The sequence below is a fragment of the Castanea sativa genome, chromosome 5, assembly GCF_040712315.1.
Source record: "Castanea sativa cultivar Marrone di Chiusa Pesio chromosome 5, ASM4071231v1".
NCBI lineage: Eukaryota > Viridiplantae > Streptophyta > Magnoliopsida > Fagales > Fagaceae > Castanea > Castanea sativa.
This window is the reverse complement of record NC_134017.1, coordinates 21141514-21169411: the sequence shown is the minus strand read 5'-3', so window position 1 is coordinate 21169411 and position 27898 is coordinate 21141514. Positions and strand designations below refer to the sequence as shown.

At 35.5% G+C, this 27898-nt stretch overlaps 1 protein-coding gene and 1 long non-coding RNA gene across 2 annotated transcripts; one reads left to right on the top strand and one right to left on the bottom strand.

Annotated features, from left to right (window-relative positions):
* The first annotated feature begins 9327 nt into the window (after positions 1-9327).
* Positions 9328-12953, top strand: LOC142633577 (F-box/FBD/LRR-repeat protein At4g26340-like). Its single transcript, XM_075807821.1, has 5 exons — positions 9328-9737; positions 9983-10045; positions 10141-11046; positions 11137-11280; positions 12477-12953. Exons 2-5 carry the CDS (start codon positions 10034-10036, stop codon positions 12783-12785), a joined length of 1371 nt encoding a protein of 456 aa, XP_075663936.1. The 5' UTR covers positions 9328-9737; positions 9983-10033; the 3' UTR covers positions 12786-12953.
* Positions 12954-17659: 4706 nt separating this feature from the next.
* On the bottom strand, positions 17660-18694 carry LOC142637040 (uncharacterized). The gene is made up of 3 exons (XR_012844508.1): positions 18518-18694; positions 18334-18419; positions 17660-17850 (listed from the first exon to the last, which is right to left on the bottom strand). It is a non-coding gene; the product is annotated as an uncharacterized LOC142637040 (long non-coding RNA).
* Positions 18695-27898: the final 9204 nt, after the last annotated feature.

The following is a 27898-nucleotide window of genomic DNA, read 5'->3' as shown; positions in this document are numbered from 1 at the left end:
TAAATTTTTGCACAAACTGGTATAAATGATCTAAAGAATATGAGTTGGGTTTGAAAGTGTTTTCTAAAATATAGGATCGGACTCACATGGGCCTAAAAAGAAAAGAGCCATGTTGACATGTCTTCGTGGGATTTGATCGTAGGCTATTATTGAATTTTTAAAAGAGCACTAAAAACTAATTGGGCCTCATCAATAGATTCAAAACAAGTTCGGCCTTTCTTAATGGACTGCAAAACTGATACGTACATATATTTCTTTTCATTATTAAATTAATTCCTTCTGGATTGCGACTAAAACTTTAACTAATGTGAAGAGTGCCTTTAGAGTAGGGAGTGAAACATGCAACTATACGAGGAGTAGGAGTAGAGAGAAATACGACATGGAATGCTCTCTTGCTCTCTCTAGGGAGGAATAGGAGGAAATATTGCGCAGTAAGAAAAAAGTTAAAGACGTAAGTCATGCGGACTTTCAAGAAGGTCTGGATTCAGCTGCTTCTTCTCTGAGAAACGATGGAGATACTTGGAGTCGAGCCACGTCCTTCAAAGACAATCTGGTTGATGAAATCCCTTGTGCTTTCACACAAGCTTTCAGCTTTGGAAACTTCATGGAAGATGATGCAAAATCTGATGAAGAGGTCGAAGCTCTTAGGGAAGGTTTGGTAGCAATGAAGTTTTCTAAGGAAGTTAAACAACGGATTCGTAGCCCATGGACTACAACCCTCATGGTGAAAGTATATGGTCGATCTATGGGGTTTAACTTCCTACAAAACATACTGCTATCTATGTGGAGGCCTGCTAGAAGATTGGATTGCGTTGATTTAAGCCATGGCTTCTTCCTTACAAGATTTTCACTACGAGAAGATTATGAAGCTACACTCAAAAGGGGACCTTGGTTTATTGGAGAGCACTTCTTATCCATGAGACCTTGGGAACCAAATTTTCGACCGTCTTCGGCAAATGTATCATCGGTGGTAGTTTGGATAAGGTTAAACGAACTTCCAATAGAGTATTACAATGCGGAGGCCTTGCTTTAGGTCAGAAAATAAATTGGCAACGTACTGAGGGTGGACACACACATGGCCTCTGAATCTAGAGGTAGGTTTTCCAGAATTTGCGTACAAGTTGATGTCGAGAAGCTGCTTGTTACAACCATTTTGATAGGAAAAATTAAGCAGCCAATGTGTTATGAGGGAATCCACAAGTTGTGCTTCGAGTGTGGGAGAATAAGACACCGCAAGGAGCAACGTCTATACGCTATCTGTCAGCCTTCGCTGCCAAGAATGGAGGTTAACCAATTTGAAGGAGAGATCGAGGCGCAAGCATGCAACATGCATAACCTTGACAATGCCAAGCAAAATGTGGGCCCTAGCTTGAACGTGCATGATAGTGCACAAGAAGACATACCTGAAAGTACATACAGACCTTGGGTAGTGGTAACGCGCAAGAAGCAGGGGACAAAGCATCAGAGGCACGATGGGACCCCACTGAATATGAGGCATGGGCAACCACCAACAGAGAAGAAGACACGGTCCAATACGCTTCCAAGATCAATTGAAATGAGGACTGGGCTGAGTAGAGATTCGAGGAGAAAGCTCTCACCCCAAAGAGTTGTTGATAGGCCTCAAATTGCTAATGTGGCCCAGCGCCTAGTGAAGGAGGGCTTATGGGGAACAAGCACACCACAAAGCTCATTCAAGTTTTCAAGCCAACGATGGTGTTCAACATGCACGTAGCAGTACAAGAAATGGAGATGGGAGTGCTTCAGCACAACTTGACTATGCTTCCAGAAGAGGGGCAAGCAAAAGAGATAGTGAACCAGATCGGATGGAACTTGAGGGAGGAGGCAAAATTGCTCCCGCCTTTTAATGAATGTCCCACCCCAGAGCACTCTCTCATTATGAATATAATAGTATGGAATTGTAGGGGCGCTCTGAAGCCCTCTTTTCAAAGATATGTTAGGGAATTGATTCGATGCCATAATCCAGCAATTTTGGTAGTGATGGAAACTAGGATTGGAGGTGATAGGGCTAGGGAGATCACAGACAGGTTGTCGTTCGATGGGGCTATCCACACGGAGTCCGTTGGGTATACAGGTGGTTTATGGATGTTGTGGAATTCAGATAGGGTAGAGATCACAACTCTAGTGAACACTGAACAAGAGATTCATACCGTGGTGAAGGTACGAAACTCTATCTCTAGTTAGTTGTTTACTACAATATATGCTAATCTTGAAGCTACTGAAAGACATGTTTTATGGAATAATTTAATTAAAGTTGCTAAGATGCATAATATGCCTTGGGTTTTAGCTGGTGATTTTAATGAGACTCTTATGGAGGGTGATAAATTTGGGGGTCGGCTATCAATGTCAGTAGATCTTTGCTTTTTAAGGAATGCTTGGATAAATGTAGTATGATAGACATTGGGTTCTCTGGCCCACATTTTACTTGGACTAATAAAAGAAATGTTCAAGTGCTTATTCAAGAGAGGATAGATAGATTTTTTTGTTAGCCCTAGTTGGTCCCTTATGTACCTTGAAGCAAAAGTGATACACCTGACTAGATGCCACTCAGATCACTGCTCTGTGCTATTGGACGTGCAACCAAGAGCTACTGTAAATAGAAAAAAAACTTGCAAGTTTCAGACTTGTTGGTTATCAAACCCAACTTTTCCCAACATAGTCTCCCAAGCGTGGAGACATTATCCCATGCTGGTGGATGCTATAGAGTGTTTCACTAAAGAGGCAGAAAAGTGGAATAGAACACAGTTTGTGAATGTTTTTGCTAGAAAAAAGAATATTATGTCTTGCTTAAATGGCATTCCACGAGCTGTGGCGATCAGATCGTCAAATTTCCTCCTCAATCTAGAGAGTGAGTTGATTAAAGAGCTTGATAATGTGTTGAATCAGGAAGAAGAGATTTGGTTACTAAAGTATCGGGTAAATTGGATGATTCAAGGAGATCGAAAACATTGCTTTCTATCATGTGTCTACCTTGGTTAAAAGGAAAAGGATTCGGATTTTGGCTATTAAAGACTTAGTGGGAGAGTGGTTGTATGAGGAAGAGGCAAAAAAGATTTCATTAGGAGTGGTTTCAATGAAGTGTACAGCTTTTCACTATATAGTGCTTCTTGGTCTATTCCTTTTACCACTATTTGGCAGGGTAGATTATCCAACGAGGAAAGGGATAGCATTAGTGGGGATGCTTTGGTGGAGGAGATTAAAAATGCCTTGTGGTCTTTAAAGGCATTTAAGGCCCTAGGGCCGGATGGTTTGCACGCGAAATTCTTTCACAGATTTTGGTTGATTGTTGGCAATTCTGTGATTCATTTGGTGAAGAAAGTCTTTGTTGAGAGGAAAGTGTGAGAATTCTTGAATAGGACTCACATTGCCCTCGTTCCAAAGATTCAAGGACCGAAGACATTGGGCAACTATAGGTCAATTAGTCTATGTAATACAGTCTATAAAGTGATAACGAAGACTATTGTTGCTAGACTTAGGCCTTATTTGGAGAAGCTTATATCCCCTCTTCAAACTGCATTTATGCCGAGGAGGAAAGGCATTGATGATGCAATCATAGTGCAAGAAATTACACACACCCTTAGTAAAAAGAAGGGAAAAGTGGGATATATGGCACTAAAAGTGGACTTAGAGAAAGCGTACGATAAGCTTGAGTGAAGCTTTATAAGAGGCATGCTTATTAGAGCCAATTTGCCCGTTGATCTTATTGATATCATTATGAGCTACGTTTCCACAGTTTTGACCTCAATTTTGGTTAATGGAGAAGCCTTGGACCCCATTTATCCATCATGAGGGATAAGGCAAGGAGACCCACTCTCCCTATACTTGTTTATCATGTGTATGGACTTCCTTGGTCAACTTATTCAAGAAAAATGTGAGGCAAAAATGTGGCTGCCTATTAAGGCATCTCAAAGTGGGCCAGTTTTTTTGCATTTACTCTTTGCAGATGACTTAGTTTTATTCCGAAAGGCAGATGGGATGAATTATGCTACTATTAAAGATGTCCTTGATGAATTTTGTAGCAGGTTGGGGCAATCAGTGAGCATTTCCAAGTCAAGAATGTATTTCTCTCCTGATGTGGATAGGGATACAAGAGAATCGTTATGTGATATACTTGGGTTTGCATCCACGCCCTCTCTTGAAAAATATCTTGGATTTCCCATCAAGTACTCATGAATTCAATTTTATCCTGGATAGAGGCAAGCAAAAGCTGTCGGGATGGAAAGCAAATATGTTTTCCTTAGCTGGCTGGGCTGTTCTAATTCAAGCTTCCTCGGCAACAATTCCTTCCTATGTCATGTAAGGCACTTATTTACCAGGAAGAATATTGGATGGCATAGACCGGGTTAATAGAAACTCTCTATGGGGTTCATCAGAGACTACGAGGAAAATTCATTGGATTGGCTGGCAGAAAGTAATAAAACCTAAAGAAGAAGGTGGGCTGGATTTGCAAGAGGCAAAGGGTAGAAACACTACACTCCTTGCCAAGTTGAATTGGAGGTTTCACACGGAAGAAGATGCTTTGTGGGTTCAAGTGCTGAAAAGGAAATATTGCAGCAATAGGAGATTAAATGCTGTTAATGTGGATAGATTGTATTGTTCCTAAATTTGGAGAGCTATTAAGAAGGGTAGGGAGACTTTTAACAAAGGCAGCATGTGGATGGTTCATAGAGGCAGCACAGTCAACTTTTAGTTGGACAACTAGACATGTAAAGGTCCTATCCGTAGTCTTATTCATAACCCTTTTAACCCATGAAGCAAGCCAATGGAAGATTAAAGATTTATTGATGGATAGAGGTTAGGATTGGAATCGAAGTCCCTTTGAGCTTCCACCTGAAATTAAATCGACCATCCAAACCATTCCTATATCTTTAGGGGATGGAGGTAGGGATAGGATAGATTGGAGAGGTAATGCAAGAGGTATGTTTGATCTCGAAAGTACCTATTCCTTTGCTAGAGAGGTGGACGATATGGGCATTATAAATGCTAGCTGGATTTGGAAATTAGAAACACTCCTTAAAATCAAGACATTCCTATGGAGATGTATTCACAATAGTATAGGAGTTAAAACTTGCCTTACAAGAAGAGGATTCGTGGATGAAGAATGGTGTCCATCTGCCAAAGAGAACCAGAAACCATCTTGCATGCTTTTAGAGATTGTCCAAGGGAAAGCAAGTTTAGGTTCAGCTGGGTGTGAATGAAACAAGAAGTGAATTTTGGAGGAGTAATTTGCATAATTGGCTTCAAAACAATAGGAAAGTGAGTAGCAGTCTCATACAAGGGAAGCCACCATGGGAAATCATTTTCAACTTTGCTATGTGGAGCATATGGAAGAGCAGAAATTCATTTGTCTTCAATAAGAAAAATCCAAATCCAAATTCAAATCTGTCTATGGAGATTCACAACCAAACTTTGGGGTTTATGTATTGTGTGACTTCACCACGAATCCTAGTCCACAAAATTAGCAAAAGAATCCGTTGGGAGAAACCTCCAACAGGGTGAAAGAAATCAAACACTGATGGCTCGGTTATAGGTTGTATGGAGCGGGTTGGATGTGGAGGTGTAGTTAGGGATGAGCATGGAAATTGGGTTGCGAGATTCACAAGACATGTTGGAGCGACAAACAGTTTTACTGCTGAACTTTGGGGGCTTAGGGATGGTCTTATGTTGTGTTGTAGCTTGAATATTTCCTGCCTTATTGTTGAGTAAGATGCCAAAGTGGTTGTGGATGTTTTTCAAAATTCTGACTATGTAAATCATATAATATCTCCCATTTTGGATGATTGCAGGCAATTGATGACTAGATTTCAGCAAGTTCAATTTAATCACTGCTACCGCCAGGCAAACTGGTGTGCTAATCTGATGGCTAGACTAGGGGCTGATCAAGAGCTAGATTACATTTTGTGTACAAGTCCGCCTGCGGACTTAGCTAAGGCTTTGGTGGATGACTGTAATGGTGTATTTTTTAACAGATTTTGTTCTGAGTTGGATGTAGTTTTTTGATTTAATGATATCGTATTTTAACCAAAAAAAAATATTATGGGTCCATTAGGGTCCGTTTGGTTGGGAAAATGGAAAATTGGGAAGATAGAAAATAGAAAGATGATGGAGAAGTGGGAGTATAGAAAAGATTTTAGTTTCCCTCATATGTGTTTAGTTGGGAGGGTGAAAAAGTGGAGTAATGGAGAACTTTTTTATTTGGTTGAAAATAAAGTTTGTATAAATTTACCTTCATGTCCCTATTAAATAAAATAAAAAGTAATAGATTATACTTTAAAAAAAAATGTGTATAGATGGACACTTCATTAAAGTTTTTATTTTTATTTTTAAATGGCATAAGAAATTAACTCAAAACTATTTTCTTAATAAAATAAAATAAAAAGCCAACACGTCCAGACGAAATCAAAGAAAAAAAAAAAGTCAACACATTAACAGAGAAAGAAAAAATCAAAGAAAAAAAGAGAGAAGGCAACGCATTAACAGAGAACGAAAAAATTAAAGAAAAAACAAGGCAACACGTTAATAGAGAAAGAAAAAAAAATCAACACATTAGAGGTGAAGTCTAACACAAGGGGTATTTTTGGAGCTCACTTCATAAGTTTCCCCCTCAGTTTTCTCCAAATTTGGGGGAAAAAACTTTTTGGTGAGTCCGAGAAGAAAACACTTGAACCCTGCTATTTATTTTCCTTCCTCCCCCATCCAATCAAATATACTCAAAAAAAGTTTTCCATCCACCATATTTCATCTCCAAACAAACATGCCCTTAGAGTAATTGTAAGAGTTTGATTTTCTACGAAGGGGGTGTATGTTTGTGTAGTTGGTGTCCATACGGGTAGTTGGGATGATAAGAAATAGAAGAAGCCAACAACTAATGCTATGCTTGGAAGTTTAGAGGGAGAGGAGAGTAGAGTGGAGTTGAGTAGTGGGGAGAAGAGTTAAAGTGAATGGTTATCATTTACCTTGTTTGGATGTTTTTAAAATTAAGGGGGAGAGGAATAATTAGCCATTTCCTCTTGTTTCGATATTTTAAAAATTAGGGTGGACAAGAAAGGAAATGATTAAATTTACTCTCTCTCCAAAATATCTTCAATTTGGGAGGAATTAAAAATGAGGGGTTAGAAATAGTTAGTCCGAACCTCTCCAAACTCCTCTAAATCTCCCCCCTCCTCCCTTAAAAAACATTAAAATAAGATAATTTAAATTACTCTCATTTCCTCTACTCCACTTCCTCTTCCATTAAAACAGAACATAAGTGATGTGAGAAGTAATAAGTGCCAATGTGTCATTAGTAATTTAGTTTATTTAGGGTGTTTGAATATCGTTTATTTTGCTGAAACTGAAAAATTATTACTGAAAGTACTGTAGATAAAGGTAAAACTTAGTTGAAATAGTACAGTGGAACTCATGAATAGTGCCAAAAAGTGCAGTGAGGCTCATAAATAGTAGAAAAAATAAGCTGAATAGTGAAATAACTTTACTTTTTAATCTTAACTCAAACGCACACTTACTATTGTTTTATTAACGTTAAAATTTGGTATTTGCTATTGTTCTTATAACGTCGGAGTTGTTTTTAGTGCACTTGCATCAGTAAGTGCAAAATAGAAAAACTGTTGAGTTTTACACAATTTTGCTCAAAAACTACACACATCAATCCATCTATAACACTATTCATATGCAAAATTGCTACAGTAGTTATGCATATATTATGTTCATGTGTAAATAATTTTTTAATTCTTTTTTTCTCTCTTCCCCTTCGGCTTGAGCTAATGGTGGGTGGGGCTGTATGTGGGTAGGTGTGATATAATAAAAAATGTGAGAAAAATATTATTTAAATAAAAAATGGTGTATAATAGATAAACTGATGTAGGTATTTTGAAAAAGTGGTAGTGTAAAATAGAAAAAGTAGGCTCTTATGCTAAAATAGATGGAAAAATTTAGACTGACAGATGCTATTGCTCCTAGAGTCCTAATAAGTTGGGTAGTTTAGTCATTGTAGCTCACATTGTGTTTTTTAGATTCTAAACGTAGTGGAGCTAGAATTTCATCAATTAAATCTAAAAGGTTCAGATAAATCGGGATTTTTTAGTCAAATCCAAATTTTATCCTTTATTATATTATCTATATTATTATTTAAGGAGTTTCTCTATTTGAGATCCTCAATTTAGAGGCCCAAAATACCCTCAAATTCATCAGTTTTTAAGGCTTAAATCATAGAAACATATGTGTAAAATTAGTAATTTAAAAACTCCTAATTTTTAGCTATATAAAAAAAAAAATTCTCCCACCTTCACATTTTTCTCTCACATTAGTTGTCAAGTATTAGTAGAATTTTTTTTTGAAAAGAAAATAATAAAACTGTTTTTTTTTTCCACAAATGTAGCATTTTTTTTAATCACTAACTTGTTTTTTTTCCACCTCTAAATTTCTCTCTCACATTAGTAGTCAAGCACTAATACAACTTCTTCATAAAATAAAAAATAAATTGAAACTGCCGTGGAACCAAAAAAATAAAAAAAAATCCCATCTCTAGCGTGCGTGTGATGCTATATATTCCCTCTCCAAAAATAGTGTACGTATCAAAAACCTTAGTTCCTACAACACTTTCTATGTACTTTAAAAGGTTTGTTAGAGCTTCGGTCTAAGAGCTTTTTATTTATTTATTTAATTTTTTGAGAGCTAGAGAGGGACGGTCTTATAATCACATCCTTTCTAAAACTTAGTCCCGAAATGAAGCAAATGTTTTTCAATTTCATTTTTCCAATGGTTTAAATTTACTATTGTATTGGTGTGATGCCACGATTTAATGTTGGGAAGTAGGATTTAAGACTACACAAGCCAAATCCGAAAAGAGAGAAAGAGAAGGGCAGCTCACTATCGGTGTGGCCGCCACTGTCACTGTTGTCGCCTGGGTTCTTCGCCGCTGCCCCTTGGGATCACAAGGTGAGTTGATGGTCTATCTGGGTTCAGTCTGAGCCAAGGGGTTTGGGCTAGGGAGGTGTGAGTTATTCGTGTTCTTTGTTTTTAAATTTTAGAATTTAGCTTGAAATTGTGTCGTCTAGGCCAGCGGTTTTTGTTTTAAGTTTATACTTAAAACGACGTAGTTTTGATGTATGTCAGCTCTTCATTTGGTCATCACTAAAATGACTTAGTTTTGTGGCTGATTTGACAAATATAAAATACATTGGTACGATGATGTGTCATTTAACAACAAAATTAAAATTTTGAAATTTTAGAGTTTAAAATTTAAATATCCAAAATTTGAGGTTGTAATTAAAAAAATATTAAAAGCATAGGTATAAATACTGCTCCATCGCTTCTAAAAACATATTCCTGATCCTAATTTTTCACCTCTCAGCCGCCTCTCTCTCCTTCACTCTCAGCCACCCCTCCCTCTCCCTCACTCTCTCTCTCTCTCTCACTTGCTGCCGCCGGTCCCTCCTCCACCTCACTGGTCTCGTCGGTCCCTGCCTCCCTCACCGAGCTGCTCACTCATCCACCTAGCCGCACATTCATCCCTCACCTCGCCGCAGAGATCGCTAGCTCCTCCCTAACCACGCCGCTCACTCCTCCATCTCGCTGCAGACGCCGCTCACTCCTCCACCTCTCCGCAGACGCCGCTCCTTCCTCCCTACCTCTCTTACCTCGCCTTGATTGGAAAAAGAGGGATTTTTGTTGGTTTTTCGTGGTTCTGTTTTTAAAGTTTTGGAGGAGTTGAAATAGTGGTAGGCTTAGACTGATCTGATCTGTATTTTTATTTTTATTTTTATGAAAGATCTGATCTGTATTTAAGGTCTTAAACCTTGATCAATTTTGCATGGTATTATTATTTGCTAAACTTGTTTTTTTTATTTTTAAGCATAAACTAAAATTTGCTAAATTGCTAACAAGTTTCTGTCTTTTCATCAAATTATTGTTTCTTGGGCACTAATTTCAAATTTTCAATGTGCATCTGATTTTTGCTTAGCAGATCTCTGCTTGTTTGCATCATAGCAAACGAAGAATTAGCGGGATTCAATCAATGGAGAAAAGGGTGCGACTTGCATCCTGCCAATATTTATTTATTTATAATTGAGTGTTTTTATGATTTAGCTGACTCTTTTTCTTTGTTTTCATCCGTTATTTCAGGGAAAATTTGTTTCCGAGGATTACATAAGTAACCTGTCTAGTGAAACTCTTGTTTCCATACTTTCACAATTGACACTAAGAGAAGCGGTGGCTACTAGTATCCTTGGTAGGAGATGGAGGTATTTGTGGACATCTATTACGATACTTGACTTTGACGCTACAAAGGCAACAGACACAATTCAATCAGGGCCTATGTATGTCAAATGGGTGGATCATGTTTTGGGACAATATGAAGTCTCAACTATAAATGAATTCAGGATTTCTTTTGATTTGGATCAAAATTCTACGCATGCTATTAGTAGTTGGATCGAGTTTGCAATGACAAGGGAAGTTCAGAGGCTTGAGATGGACTTGTTAGGGCAACGTCCTTATAATGCCTTGTCTTCAAAGCGTTGTAGGTCTAAGTGTAAACGACTTTGGAGAAGCCAAAGTTGCGGGTGTTCTAGTGAGCAATTTTGTTTGAATCTTCTTAGCACCCGTACTCCAACATTTTGTGGCTTTAAGTTTCTCAAAGATCTTTATTTGAAGAATGTTGGCATAACTCAGGAAGTTATTGAGTACTTTTTAGCTAATTGTCCCAAGCTTGAGCAATTGTCTGTATGTGGATCAAGACATTTGGTAAAATTAAGAGTTTCTGGATCGTCCCTTTCTTTGAAACACTTGGAGGTAGTCTACTGCACTTGCTTAAAATATGTTGAGATCTTTGACACAAGCCTTATTTCATTTAAGTATGCGGGGTTGGATATAGACTTGTTTATAAAAAATGTGCCATTGCTTGTTGATCTTTATATCGGTGTGGGAAACGGATATTTCGGTAGACCGTTGCTAAATGACTACCTCCCCCAGTTCTCTCGCTGTCTTTCTCAGCTACAAGTACTTACTCTTGAATTAATTGATGGCTTTGTGGTTAGTATTTCTTTATGTGTTTGCCCTTTCTTTCCATCCCATATGTTATCACGTTGTTTACTTTTTTTCTTTTTTTTTTGGTTTCTCCAGGATGAAATAGGTAGTAAATTATTTCCTCGATTAAAAAATCTTAAAAAGTTGGTATTAGAAGTTGGAGCATGGGGAGAGGATAATCTCCTTGGACTGACTCCTTTGATAAACGCATGCCCTTACTTGCAGATACTTGAGTTGAAGGTGAGTGTTTATTAAATACTAGATAATGATTCTTTGATATGCACTCATACAACATGCCTCATCTGTTTGAAATGCAGCTTTTGTATGTGTTGGCTCTTGCATATTCTTCACCTCCTATCATTTAATTGATGATTTAACCATTTCATCTGCAGGATATCTATATTTAGGCTTGATGACTTGCCTCTTGCTGACACTATATGGTTTTGTTTTCTTGTTCTTGTTTAGTTTGTGTTGGTATTTGTGATATGAATCATCACTCTGTTTGTGCAATTAATATCATATCATGAATCAATCTGAAGGTTTTTCTTTTGGACATAACTGTTATATTCTATGCAATCTCTTACGTGCACTCATATTTTGTAAGGATATATTTCTTTCTCATAATTGAACTTATATGCTTTAGTGGAACCACTTCTAGTAAATTATTATCCAATCTTAGAAAGGATGGTAATAACACCTCAACCTTGGAAGGATCAGGTTGGAAGTTCAAACCCATGGGTTACTTGTGGGATTGAATTAGATAAGTCAAACTAAGAAATTTAAGAAATTAAGCCAATAGTTATGCTTTTGTAAGTAGCATGCCTATTTATTTAGGCCTATTTTTGTTGTTTACCAAATTAGACTCTAACTTGGATGGATTGAATGTTTTATGGGTCTGAGAATGTCATCTTCAGTCTACGAAATAAAAAAGTAAATTTGGATATGGTAAGTTCCTAGGCCTTATGATTCACAATGGCCTTTTTCCAAAAATGTTTGGCATTAGTGAAGGAAGGTATTATAAGTCCTTCCATGATTTCATGATGCAGAATCTCTGTTGAGAGTTGCTTAAATCCATCTTTCGATGCTCAGCTGAAGAAAACATGCGCTTAGCTTATGAGGTAGCGTTTGTAATAACAGATATATACAGTGTGTAATCCCAAAGCTGTCACAGGTAATATTAGTAAACGCTGTAAGATCCTGGTTGGTATTGGACAGTTGCTTGGGACATTTTCCTAGTTTATTTGTTACAATCAAACTAATTGTCAAGTTTGATGCTTTTTCCTTCCCCCCTTGATTGTCTACTGATTGTATCTGCATATTTGTTCTTTCTAGTAAATTATATTCAGCTACTATCGATACTCATTTAGGTGCATATACATATTTTTTCTATACTTGTGTTTTATCAATAATGAGATAACTCCGTTTTCTCTTTGTAGATGCCATGGATAAATGTCGAAGATCATGACACAAGAAAAATGAGGAGGGGTATCAAATGCCGACATAAATACCTCAAGGTGTTGGAAATTTACGGATATGCTGGACGCATGTGTGAATTTGAGTTTGTCATGTACTTCATTAGGAATGCTGTGGCACTTGAGAAAATTTTGATTGATCCTCGCGATCAAATTGTCAAGCGAACTCCCTTTGCGAGTGCTAATTTGAAGATCGAACAAACTGCAAGACTTCTTGCCAAGAGCCAGCTTGAAGCAAAGGTACCCCCATCCATCCAGTTGGTAATATTGTAATCTTAGGCTTGTGTGAACTTTTTTTAAACTGAAAAAATGTACTTATATATTTAGTTCTTCGTTCTCATTTTTTGGCCATGGGTATATGGACCCCAAAATCTGCAAAATCCATGTATTATGGATGTTGATCTAGTTAATGAGTATTGTGATCTCGGTGGGTTTTTATTTTTATTTTATTTTGTATTTTTTGGATAAAAAACTAACCAAGAGCATATGAAAACAATTAGCGGCTTTACCAGCAGTAACAATATATTACTTGATATAAAAGGAAAGAGCATGTCAAGTGCCTCCTATAACCTCAACTGAAAACCTCTTGTAGAATTTTACCAAGAAGCAGATCAGATACTGTTGGGAGAATTGTTGACTCTTCCACTTGTTAGATAAAATTCTCCTGACTTTCCTTCTCAATAGGACGCCCTTGGAAAACTCGGTAGGAGAAAGGATTGAATTGGGTGATTGGATTCGGATCAGGTGCAATAGAGCTATTGCTCCATTAGTCATTATTCTTCCTCTGTGGTAGGGTTGGTTACCATTTACCAAGTAGTAGTATCCACAAACTACCTCACTTCAAGAACCTAGCATCCTGACTCTATTTTTCACAAGTTTTTTCTTTTGGTTTTGTGTAAATATTTATTTCGTTCCTACCTTTTATAATTTGTTCCTTCAGGTTTTGAAATGTGACAGTTTAGTCTCATCTTTTGGTACTGTCATAATAATCCATGCCCTTAAGTGATGAAAAATGTTGACATGCATAATGGCAAAAAAAAAAAAAAAAGATTTATGCCACATCAAATGACACATGTACTGCCATGTGAATTTTTTTTTTTTTAAAAATTCCTATAAAAGAGAGGCTAAAATGTAAGTTACACCTTTTTAAATTTAATTGAAATTCATATAAATCCTCTAACTTTACTTTCGCGCGATGGTGGTGGGTTTTTTTTTTTTTTTTTTCCTTTGGTGTGTTAAAATATGATTTTTGTAAAGAAATTTAATGTTGATGTTTTTAATATATATGCGTGTGAAACTTCTTCTTGAAGATTTAAATTTCAACCCTTGGCCGGTTGACCCAAGAGTTAGAACCTTGTGAAGTGACCATCACGCTAAGGGATGTAGTTCTCTTAAATGCTATGTTAACATAGATTAAGTAACTTTTTGATGTGTTAAAGTAGTATTTTTTAAAACAAGTAGTACTAGTGCTTCAAAGCGTTATCGTGTTTCATGTTGTGTTCATGTTGTAAAATGTGGATATTTTCGCTAAGGGTGTGGAGTCAACTTGTAACTTGCCAAAACTGACGCAAACTTGATCCAATCCATTGGGTTCGGTTAAGTAGATTGTAGAATCATAAATTAGCCTGACTCCACTTGACCTATCTATATTTAGTATATATTATATATTTTTTTAATTACTATTTTGCCTCGATCCTTGATATAAATTAGAAACTCTAACCTATTATATTATTTTCTCATTTCAAAATATGTGAGGGGCAACAAATCGTTGTAATACTTATGTAATTATGTTGTTCTATGTTGTTTCTCAACTAAGTTGGAATAAAATTATTTGATATCACTTAGAATGGATAGCAAACACTTGTAATACTATTAACTGTTGCTATTTTAATGCTATAGTTTTTTTTTTTTTTCTTTATAAAATTAAAGTCCAATCTGACCCACGTGGGTTGGATGTGGACTCTTGTTATGAGTTGGGTTTGAGTTTTTTTCAACCCAAAAATGGTGATTTTGATTTAAAAACCCATTAGCTTGACACCCCTAATTTTCACATTAATTGTGAATATTTTTTTTAGGTAGTATTAATTATAAATATTGATGTAAAGTAGTGGATATAAATGAATAATATTAATTTCATATATATATATATATATATATATATATATATATATATATCATCTTTTTCTCCTCTTTCCTTGTACACCAATCAAATATATAATATAAATAAACTTGAAAAAATTAAAATCGAACAAGTTAACAATTGGACATGAACCAGTCAACTAAACTAAGATCAGTATTTGAAGAATATGCATTCTAACTTGATGATGCCCAAAAGATCACCAGTAAGCTGCTAATACTCCACCGATTTGAAGCAACACCTGCGAAGAAAAAAAAAGTAGGTGGTTGGCAGAGAGCACCGGTGTGGTGCCGGCCAAAGACCCTCCGACGATCAAGTCAGAATCTTTAAACAACCCTAGAGTGCCAGAGTTGAGGTAATTGTGCGTACCTTTGGGTCATGAGGGTCTTGGGGTATATATAGTAGTGTGTGGCCGAAATATGCGCCTTGGTGAAGAAGCACTTTCCTTTTTAAGAGAGCAATTCGAGGATCTTTGCCTATTGTATTGAGCCCTTTCCTTATAGGAATCTTATTAACTAAGTCGAACGCGTAGCGCAAGAACTTTCCTTATGCTCACATAAGCAGAGGTCAAGATAGGCTAAAAATGAAAGTTGGGTTATTCCTTCAGCCTTCACCTGCCAAGGTCGTCAGCCCACGTGTAACTCCTATACTGTCGTCAGCTTACGTACGCCAACGTGGTCCGTCAGCCAAGGACATCAGCCAAAGACCTTACAGCCAAGGTCGTCACCCCTGACTCGTCCACGTGATCCGTCGGCTTAATGTTGCTGCGTAAGGGGCATGGCCATGAATGCTAAAGGGGTGTCAATGACAGTAGTTGACGGATAGCGTATCGCCGTCAGCTTCTTAACGTGCATTCAGTATGTAACAGGTGAACTTCCGTCAGCTTCTTAATGTGCCGTCACCTTGTAATAACGTCACTATCATAACTTCTTCGAGAACCCTTTTCATTGCTGCCTCTTTATACAAAAATCATGAGTTCACCAACCAACCTGACACCAAATTTGCAGAATTGTGAACATATCAGAATATACAATAACCAATTTCTCTCAAGATTCACTTTCCTTTGCCAATAAACCCTAATTACACCATAATTTATATATATACATATATATATATATATATATATATATATATATATATATATATATATATATATATCAAACTAAGGAAAATTAGAACTAACTCACCTTTGGTTTGAAATTTGATATTTTACCCACCTAAGGTTTGACCGAAATTTAAATTGTTTACATGTGGTTTAAAATTCCATGATAAAAGTGTTCTGCTAGTTCCTATTTGATCTTATATTTTATGATTTTTTTGTTCTTGTTTTTGGAGGAGAGAGATAAAAGTGGAGCAGATTCCATATTTGGCCATGTTAAAAACATGTATGTTACGAAACTCTAACTAATCTAACTAAAACACACCTACATATCCTTAAACACTTCTATAATCCCAAGCCTTTAAACCACAATTTTTCAGACACCAAAATGCACTACATAAGCAAGCATAGGCTGGTTTCCAAATCTGTTGAATGCCAGGAAGGTTTTCAAGCAGGATGCAAGTATGGGACTTAAAAATATACTTCCTATTCAAGGTCAAAGCAACTAAGAACATTTGGAAGGAGGTTCACTAAGGACTAACTTCTAATGGTCATTTACATGACCACCAACCGCCATCTAGAAATGATTGCTGACTGTATTACCTTCCTAAACATCCTTAAGGAGGGGGGGGGGATCAGTCATTAAAACCTACATTCTTTTTCCTTGTACAAATAACAGGTTGGAAGAAAGTGAAATCACAAACTTTGGAAGTTTGAAGGACCAGTACAACGACATGAGAATGAGATTGAAGAAACAATCACTTATTCAGTTATGAAAACAACAAAGCAGCAGTGAGCATCCCACAGAAGTGCAATTAACAATCATGTTTATGGCATTTGAAATGTCTTTTTTTCCTTTTCTTTTTTCTTCTTCATCTGCTGGATTGTTTGAAATGAATTAAGTTCCTTTCATAGGGCAAGTTTCATTCTTCTTCCAAACACTTGTTAAATTAAATCAAGCAAAGACCTCAAATTCATCAGCTCATTCTATTTGCTATTATAGTGTTTTGTACACTAGAATGCATGCAATATAACAGAAGGAATGATGTTCCAGGGCCCTTCAAAATTCTGACTTACTGTGTAAAAACCATCAGATGATAAAGCATAATTACCTAGTAATTTACCTTCCAACATATGGTGTGTTCCTTATCCACGTTAACTTTAAAATAGTCTGGCTCCGTTCCAGAACCAGCACACAATTAAAGAATTACAGAAATAGTATATTTGTTACTACATCAAAAATCAGCTCCAGAAATAGTGCTGAGTTTGCCCTATACTTATTTGTAACAAGGAAAGCACAAAGAGGGCAATGGATAATTACATGTTTAATTAGGTTATGCTTGATGTTTAATTACCGATTGCCTCAAAAGCTTAAGCTATTGGGATATAGTAAATTTAGTCACCTAACCACACAATTCTAACACATGAAATGTCTGGATTCTTACTAGTAGTGTTGAAAATAACTCAAAAAAAAAAAAATTGCTCCATGAAACATATTTACCTTATTAAAGACCAGTATGATAAAAAGCTTACTTATCATTTTTTTTCTTCTTTTGAAGTGTGATGCAATGCATATAGTATCTGAGATGCAGAAGGTCAAATGACAACTACACACTGAGAAAACACAGGGAAAAAAAAACTCTTGCTAGGTAGTTCATTACCAAGCTATTCCAAAGTCAAGTTCATTTTTGAATATGATACACCATCTCTGCCTATAGTAAGACAAGAATGAAACGTAGACCTGAAACTTTCTATCTCCATAATTTATGCAGTAAATGTATACATTGAAAATGCTACCTAGCAGAGGTGGTAAAACCTCATAATTGTGTTTCAGGAAAGAAAGGATTCCCGAAGCCATCTTCAAGCAAAAACGTTGAAATCAATAAGCTAAAAAAAAAAAAATTCTAGCCAGTAGAACAGTCTCATCGTCATTAGCATGCATCCACTTAAGAATAAGGAGAAACATACGCCTAAAATTTGCTAATAACACAAGACCAGCACTCAAAAGCAGCTCGATATATTTGAGCCGTGCAACATGGCACTCCTTGTCCCTTGGTTGCCGCTCCAAGTGACTTAACATCTCATTTAACATCCTTTCAAACCTATACAGCAAATACATGATAATGAGCAAACACAAATTTCTATAAACATCCAATATATGATAATAAGCACACTCTAATTAATCAATAATCCATATCCAAATTCGTTATCAGAAACAATAGCAATGATTTTAGTTGCATAAATAATGTTCTTTCCATTTCAAAAGAAACCTACAAAAGCACAAAAACAAATGTCGATAACTAAAATTGGACAAAGGGGCAGCATGACAAAAAAGGATCAGAAAGATTGGAAGGAAATGGAACTCAATGAGCTTGCTACATCCCCACCCACCCACACACACAAAGTTGCATAGGTGCAACTTGTACAGCTTGTTTTCCAAATATCACTGACGGCCAGACTTTTGGGCCAAGTAACTCACAAAATGGAATGGCAAGCTCAGTAAGTTCTCAATGGCTGTGAACCCTGTGATGACAACTGCACTGCCATTGTCAAGTATGCGCAGTAATAAAGAGCATGGTTTTTACCGTTGCTGCTCCTCTTCCACTTAAAGATGACTCAAGATTTGCCAAGTTTGGATCGTCCTTGTGCTTGCCCCAGCATACCTTTGCATCTAAGGATAGGAAGAATAATAAAAGAACAAATCAAAGATCAAGGAAGAAATTATGTAAAACTCCTCTATTATCATGGAAATCATAACAGAACCCTTACTGCTCTGGAGTAAGGTCAGTAGCTGAAGAATATGCGTGCTAACTTCTTCGCGAGCCCTTTTCATTGCAGCCTCTTTATACAAAATTGTGAATTCATCAACCAACCTGACACCAAATTTGCAGAATTGTGAACATGTCAAAATATCCATAAACCAATCTCTCTCAAGATTCAATTCCCTTTGCCAATAACCCTAATTACACCATAATCTATACTTATTTGGGGAAAAAAATATATCAAACTAAAACCCACATACAGATCCTTAAAACACTTCCACAATCCCAAGCCAGTAAACCACAACTTTTCAGACACCAAAATGCCCTACATAAGCAAGCATAGGCTAGTTTCCAAATCTGCTGTATGCCAGGAAGGTTTTGAAGCAGGACGCAAGTATGAGATTTAAAAAAATACTTCCGATTCACAAAGCAACAAAGGCCACATTTGAATGGAAGTTCACAAAGGACTAACTTCTAATTGTCACTTACATCACCATTAACTGCCATCTAGAAATAATGGCGGCTCTACTTGTTCAGTTGTTTGTGAGGGTGGTATTGTCAAAAAAAAAAAAAATTTATACATGCAAATTTTTTTTTTTATATAAATAACCATTTTAAACTAATATGTTTTGTGACCACCATGACTTGAAAAGAAAATGTATATCTATATACTTTAAAAAAATATATTATATACTAAATTAACCTATTTTGACCACCATAATAAAAATGTTGAACACCTTTACTTGAGAATCATAAAAATTTAAGTTCAATAAATATAAGAGTAATGCTACATCTACAACATTTTCACAATAAATCTTATGTGGTAAGCTATTACTAATTCTAATTCGGGTTCAATATTGACATGTTTTACCCACTAATTACAGGCTAACAACTTGTTACATAAGATTTGTTATGAAATTATTGTGGTTACTTTATTTTATGCAGAATTGTTAATTTGCACTTTATCTTTTATTAGCCTATTTTTTTTCTTATTCTTTTTGTTAGTACAAACAAATTGTAATATTTAATGTATTTGCGTGTTTTTTTTTTGAGACGTTGATATATTCAAATTTTTTCTTTATTAAATTTTGTATAATTTAAATTTTTAAATGACCATCCTAAAAAAAATTCCTAGAGCTGCCACAGTCTAGAAACAATTGCTGACTGTAGTACCTTCCTAAACATCCTTAAGGGAGAGACTGAAAAAAAATCACTTATTTAGTTATAAAAACAAAAAAGCAGCAGTGAGCATTCCACAGAAGTGCAATTAACAATTGTGTTTATGGCATTTGAAATGACTTTTTTTTTTTTTTTGCTGGCATTTGAAATGAATTAAGTTCCTTTCATAAGGCAAGTTACATTCTTATTCTAAACACTTTGTTCAATAAAATCAAGAAAAAATCTCAAAATCATCAGCTCATTCTATTTGCGATACAGTGTTTCGTACACTCAACTGCATGCAAGATAACAGAAGGAATGACATTCCAAGGCACTTCAAAATGCTGCCTGACTGTAAAAACCATTAGATGATAAAGCATAATTACCTAGTAATTTACCTTCCAACATATGGTGTGTCCCTTATCCATGTTAACTTTAAAATAGTCTGGATCCATTCCGGAACCTGCACATAATTAAACAATTACAGAAATAGTATATTTCTTACTACATCAAACAAAAATCAAATATAGAAATAGTGCTGAGTTTGCCCTAAACTTATTTTTAATGAGGAAAGCACAAAGAGGGAGATGAATAATTACATGTTTAATTAGGTTATGCATGAAATGCCTGGATTCTTCTTACTGGTAGTGTTGAAAAGAACTTACAAAGGATCTTTGCTCCACGAAACATATTTATCTTATTAAAGACAAGTATGGTGCAAATCTTACTTATCATTTTTTTTTAAGTGTGATGCAATGCATATAGTATCTGAGATGCTGAAGATCAAATGACAACTACACTGAGAAAACAGAGGGAAAAAAGAAACTTTTGCCAGGTAGTTCATTACTAGGCTATTGCAAAGTCAAGTTCATTTTTGAATATGATACACTATCTCTGCCTATAGTAAGACAGAGAATGAAACGTAGACCTGAGAATTTCTATGTCCATAATTTATGCAGTAAATGAACACATTGAAAATGGTCAAAATGCTAACTAGCAGAGGTGGTAAAACCTCATAATTGTGTTTCACAAAAGAAAGGATTCCCAACGCCATCTTCAAGCAAACACGCTTAAATCAGTAAGTGTCAAAAGAAAAGAAATTGTTCTCACCAGTAGGACGATCTCATCATCATCGGCATGCATCCACTTAAGAATAAGGGGAAACATGCGCCTAAAATGTGCTAATAACACAAGACCAACAGCACTCAAAAGTGGCTCGATATATTTGAGCCATGCAACACGGCGCTCCTTGTCCCTTGGTCGCCGCTCCGAGTGACTTAACATCCTTTCAAACCTATACAGCAAATACATGATAATGAGCGAACACAAATTTCCATAAACATCCAATGTATGATAATAAGCACACTCTAATTAATCAATAATCCATATCCAAATTCTGTAGGAAAATGCCAACGTGGCAGCTAGCATCCACCTGAACACTTAACCACATAGGATCCAATTCTCTCCTCACTACGAGAGTCGCAACAGAAACCAACCAACCTGTAGAGGTAGTGTGCAATATGCCCCCTCTAACTACCAAAACGACCTTAACTCCCTCCAAATTTTCAAATCCCATTTCCCAACAAACCACTCTCTCTCCCTCGAGAAAATGACATACCTTCTCTCTCTTTGTTCTTCACTCTCACTCTCTCCCTCTCCTCCCTCCTCCAACTAACAACCTCACTCCCCACCACACTCAGCGTCACATACTCCATTGCCACTGCCACTGCCACTGCCACCACCACAATTAATGCACTTTCCTGTTTAGTGCACCTTACAATTAATGCACTTTCCTGTTTACCAAAAAAAAAAAATGCTATATATTACAACTTTGAGCATCCAATTGAGAGCACATATAGACCAAAGTAGGTCATGCTTAAAGGTGGAACCATTAGTTTGTTCTTGCATCGATTCTTTGAGAGCCTTCTAGTGTAAACTCAATTCGTCATATCAAAGGTCTTGGCTAGGCTTGATTATTTATTTTGATAATTATAATAATGAGAGAAGGGAGATTTGAACCCTTATTCTCCTCAAGAAGAGCAAGTTATGCCATTGAACTACAAAACTCTTGACTTTGGCTTGGCTTAATTATTGTGACTGTTAAAAAAAAAAATTATTGTCAAAATTTTGTTAATATTTGTTCACAATTTTTTTGTGTATTAGTTTATAAGAAACATGTCAAAATGTTCTAGCTGTAGAAGCTGTTCTAACACCTTTTTTTTTTCACTATTTATTTGTGTACCCATTTATAAGAAAAGTGTCAAAACTGTACGCTTTCCAAACACTTTGGCAGATAATCCATTTGGTCTATTTCAGTCCAATTAGGTTCATATTCAGTACATTTTGAACTAATTGAGCCTTAAATTGATTCTCTTTGCTGGTAGCCTTTTTAGTCTTGGGCTCAAAAGTTATTTTGAGCATCTTCAATTCATTATGGTTTCCATTGTGGCCGAGATGAGAAGTCTGGTGGAGCTCTGACGTGATTTTGGTGGTTGGGAGGGAAGTGTATCTGTGGATCCTAGAGCCACTCGATTCACAAGGTCTAAAATCCGCCGCATTGTTGGAGAAGAAGAGATCAATTTCGACAATTATAGGTATAATTCTATAAACACATTTGTTTTAACACTCCGATTCTTTATCTCTGTTTTTAACACATTTGTTGTGACAAACTAGTTTTAATTAATTAATTTAGTTTTTTTTTTGGGTTAGAGTCTGTACATGAGGATTGTGCTGTGTGATCTGAATTCTAACAGGCTTTTTTTTTTCATGCCATAATCGAATTAGTGATTAGCCTGCTAGCTATTGAGGAAGATCAAGTCTGACTGAGAAAGCTACAAGTTTTTTAGTACTAAATGTAATAAGTAGAACTCTACTACATGTAGTTTAATATCTGCTGTTACCTTAGTTGTCACGTGCTGAGCATGTGCTGCTTAAACTTGTTAGAGGGTTTTAGAGAGGTGGTCATAGCAATTAAGCTAGCTTACTGAGTTTGTTAGTTTTACTGTGTATATTAGCTTAAGATTCTGTTATGCAATACAAGAAGTTAATCATTCTCTCATTTTTCTATTTTGCCTCATTCTCTGTTTTCTCTCTCAAACTCAATATGGTATCAAAGCCGAGTTAGCTCGGTTAACTAAAAGATTTGCAAGGAAAATAGCTATAATATATCCTTTATTTGGAATCTCATTTGACATTATAGAGAGGAAAAGGAGGGAAGAGTATCCATCCATTTTTTTCAATAAATTTTAAACCGTGGACTTATTCAATTCACTTGGTACACAATGCCACCCTCTCATGTAACTAATAATAAAGCTTACCAGTAGATTTCAATATAAGCTCATTCTTTATATGAGATTAAGAGATAGATTTCCAGAAATACATAATAAATTCTCAATCAACAGAGAGAATAAGTCTAATAGTTGGGAGTCAACAGTCAAAACGGTTTAACCTAAGGACACATAAGATTCAAGTTGAGCTAGCCACCTTATCCATTTATCTTGTTGTGGGACTATGGGACCATGAGTCCATAACATATTGAGCATCCCTAAAACTACTTTTTTTTTTTTATCACTTTCCCTCTAAAAGAGATCAAAGATTTAGGATGCAAATTAATTCTAGAGTCACAACTTTTTCCACAAATCTTTTTTTAAAATTGTTCATGTGACAAGTTATAAATCGTAATAATAAAGTAATATTAATAATGGGCCTATATGAAAATCAACAACTTAATAATTCAACAATCTTTTGAAATTTGTCGTGAAAAATGTTGTTTATATAGGATGTTGTTTGGGATGAGAACAAGAGGCAATACAGGTTTGGAGCTGGCAACATGTCCACTTGGCTCCGAGAGATGCAACCATATGTCAAAGAGAGAGGGGTGGCAAATGGGTGGGTTGGGTCATAAATGGGTTGGATGTGTAATTACCCATTTATCCATTTATGACCCATTTATATATAAATTAATTATCTATTACCAGCCCAACCCATTTAATTAGTAACCCACCCATTTAACCCAATATGACCCAAATACCTCTAAAACTACTTGAATACCCTCTTGACCTCCAAAATTACCAAATTACCCTTAAATACCTAAAATGACCCAAATACCCCCTACACTTCCAAAATTACCAATATACCCTTGGACATCCAAAACTATTCCCAAATTCTCTAAAATGAGCATAATATTGCCAAAATCTAAAAAATGAGCAAAATACCCATGAAATCTCAAAAATGACAAAAATACCCCCAATATCTCTAAAATTACCAAATATGCTCAAAAACCACTAAAATGACCAAAATATCCCAAAAATCTCTAAAATGAGCAAAATACTCATAGAACCTCTAAAATGACCAAAATACCCCCGATATCTCTAAAATCACAAAATATGCTCAAAAACCACTAAAATCATGAAAATACCTCCAAAATCTCTAAAATGAGCAAAATAGCCCCCAAAAACCACTAAAGTGTCCAAAATATTCCTGAAATCTAAAAATGACCAAAATACCCCCTAAACCTAAAAAAATGACTGAAATACCCCCTAAACCTAAAAAATGACCAAAATACCCCTTTGAAACCTATAAAATTACCAAAATACCCCTTAAACCTAAAAAATGACCAAAATACCCTAAAACCTAAAAAATGACTAAAATATCTCCAAAACTTATAAAATTACTTGAATACCGTCGAAACCTTTAAAATGATCAACATACCCCCAAAACCTAAAAAAAACGACCGAAATACCCTCGAAACCTAAAAATTACCAAAATACACCATAAATCTAAAAAATGACCGAAATACCCATGAAACCAAAAAATTACCAAAATACCTCATAAACCTAAAAATGACTGAAAGACCCCTGAAACCTAAAAATGACCAAAATACCCCCCTAAACCTAGAAAATGACTGAAATACCTATGAAACCTAAAAAATGAACAAAATACCCTTGAAACCTAGAAAATGACTGAAATACCCCTAAAACCTAAAAATGTCCCAAATACCCCTAAACCTAACAAATGAACGAAATACCTTTGAAACCTAAAAAATGACTGAAATACCCCCAAAACCTAAAAAATGATCAAAATACCCCTAGACATGTAATATGACCAAAATACACCTGAAACATCTAAAATTACCAAAATAGAGGTTTGGGGTATTTTTAATGTTTCGAGGATAGATTTAAAGGTTCTAAGAGTAATTCTATCATTTTATAGGTTTCGAGCGAATTTCAATAATTTTTTTATGTTTCGGGGTTATTTTGGTCATTTTTAGATTCTAAGGGTATTTTGGTCATTTTAAAATTTTTGGGCTATTTCAGTAAATGTCTAAGCTTCGGAGGTATTTTGGTAATTTTTAAGTTTTGGGGGTATTTTGGTAATTTTTAGGTTTATGGGGGTATTTTGGTCATTTTCTAGGTTTTGGGGGTATTTTGGTCATTTTTAAAATTTCGGGAGTATTTTGATCATTTTTTAGGTTTATAGGGTATTTTTGTAATTTTTAGGTTTCGAGGGTATTTTGGTCATTTTATAGGTTTCGGATTTGTTTCAGTCATTTTATAGGTTTAGGAGGTATTTTGGTAATTTTTAGGTTTTGGGGGTATTTTGGTCCCTTTTTAGGTTTTGGGGGTATTTTGGTAATTTTTAGGTTTCAGGGGTATTTTGGTAATTTTTAGGTTTCAGGGGGTATTTTGGTCATTTTTTTTAGGTTTTAGGGGTATTTTGGTCACTTTTTAGGTTTTGGGAGTACTTTGGTAATTTTTAGGTTTTGAGAGTATTTTGGTCATTTTATAGGTTTCGGAGGTATTCTAGTAATTTTTTAAGTTTAGGGGGTATTTTGGTAATTTTAGGTTTCGGGTATTTTGGTCATTTATTAGGTTTTTCGGAGTGTTTTGGTCATTTTTTAGGTTTAAGGGGTATTTTGGTAATTTTTAGGTTTTGGGGATATTTTGGTCATTTTATAGGCTTTAAGGGAGTATTTCAGTCTTTTTTTTTTAAAGGTTAAAGGGGTATTTTGGTAATTATATATATATATATATATATATATATATATATATATTTATAAGTGGGAAGCGATGACTAAAAGGAAAGTATGGGTTTTAATGCGTTTTGCCTCTTGGGCCTTGGCTTGTTAATATGATTAAGCATTAGTTATGGGCCTTATGGTAGTCCACTTGTTTTGTTCTCCCAAAACAACTTCATGGATTATCTCCCCAAAAAAAAAAAAAACATTTTAGCTGTGCTTTAGCTTAGGCTCTTATTTTCCTTAAAAAAAAGAAAGAAGAAGAAGAAGAACTAAAGTGGATTAGTGAACTATGTCATATAACAAGATTTCATTGGGTATAAATTCTCACAAAACTTAGAGCAATTGCATTAGTCATCGTAAAATACAAAAAGTGATGAAATTTGTACAATATGGTACAAAAAACATAGTATCAGTCTTTGTAAATATGAAGGTTGATATAGTAATCGTGTATATTTACACAATTAGAGCATTCACATCAATTCGTGTAAATTTTCTGTCTATTTTAACATAAGAACTACTAGTTTATATTGTTGCTTGCTTGTAAAATGTTAGTGAACTTTATTTTTTCTTTTTTCCTCATATATGTCAAGTTGTGTACTTCACAACAGGTAAAAAACCCAAAGAGTAAAACCTCATCTTTCTAATCTAATGGGACAGAACTGATAGACCACCCAGAATCTTTTGCTTCTCTCATTTTGTAATTACTTGATGGAAGAAGCACTACATTGGTAAAACTTGCAATTTCATCCTTTAGTATTATCAAAGATGATTTTAAGTATTTAACATCCACTCTGCTTGCCACATGTGTGGTGTGTCCTCTGTCATGGATGTCATGGGTGATTGTCTGATATGTGCATTTTGAATGAAGGCATGCATAGAGAACAGTAGCACCAAACCTATTTTTTAATTACAAAATTTAAAGTATTCAAATTGTTCCCTACTTTGATCCTATTCAGTCTATTTTAGTCATATCTTGTCAAATCCGGTCCACTTTGGTTTCAGTCCAATCTGGTCTCATTTGGTCTATGCCGGTCCATTTCAGCCATGTCTGTCTCATTCAATCCATTTTGGTTTATTTCGGTCCATTTTGGACTAATTGAGCATTAAATTGATTTTTTTTTTTTGAGATACTAAATTGATTCTTTTTGTACGTAGCATTTCAGTTTTTGGCTCGAAAATTCTTTTTTTTTTTCTTGTTTATTTTTTTGAGTTGAAAAGTATGAAATTTTATTCAATTAAACTCTTTAATTTTTAGCTAAAAATATTTCAAACAAAAGAGACATTAGAAATTACAAATATAGACCCTAAAAAATCAATAAATTGATAAATATTCAAAAAGATTAACTTAATTTTTTTTTTTGTTCAAGACAAAAATTACCTTACAATTCAAGTTAATCGTAATCAAGCCCTTCTTGCTAAGCTTGATTGGCAGGTGCTACGAACCAAAAATACTTGAAAAACAACAATTTCCTCTCTTCCCCGTTAATGCAAAACTCTTCATATATTTGGAAAAGTATTTGCAAAATCAAACCTCTCTTAAAGCAAGGAACCTGTTATTTAATTGGTACAGGAGCTACCGTAAAAGTCTGGGAGAATCCCTGGTCCTGGATACCTTTCATATATTCTATTGCCACACTAATGCAGCCACAAGTTTCTTCATAGGTAACTTGGGTAAGTGAACAAATTGATCCAGCTAGTGGTCTATGGGACTATGCCAAACTTCACCAAACTATCACCCCGCAAACTATGCAGATCACTTGATATGGTTTCCAAATTCTAGTGGGACGTTTTCTACAAAGTCTGCATACTTGACTGATTACAAAGCAAGGTTTTTTTTTTTTATCAACTGGCCCTCTCTCTTCATCACATTGGAAAGCTCTTTGGAAGTTGAAAATCCCTGAAAGGCTTAAATACCTTCTTTGGAAAATTTCATGGGAAATTCTTCCCACAAAATCTACTTGTAGAGAGGGAAAATTCCCGACCTATCACAAGCTGACACATCATACTACCAAAATCCACAAAATACAACCAATTACAAAGCGCCACGTACTGCTGCTAGGTTTTGCCATCACTATTCAGAAACCAGTAGAAATTCGCCAAGTGTCATTGAAATGAAGGCATGGAACTGCATCAGCAGGTGTAAGCGATGACACAAGCAGCCTCGCACGTGTAAGCAGTGACACAAGCACTCAGCACGTGTAAGCGATGACA

Coding starts and splice junctions, on each gene's coding strand:
- LOC142633577 (XM_075807821.1), top strand. Junction 11,047..11,136: donor AATTAATTGATGGCTTTGTG/GTTAGTATTTCT, acceptor TGGTTTCTCCAG/GATGAAATAGGTAGTAAATT. Junction 11,281..12,476: donor TGCAGATACTTGAGTTGAAG/GTGAGTGTTTAT, acceptor TTCTCTTTGTAG/ATGCCATGGATAAATGTCGA.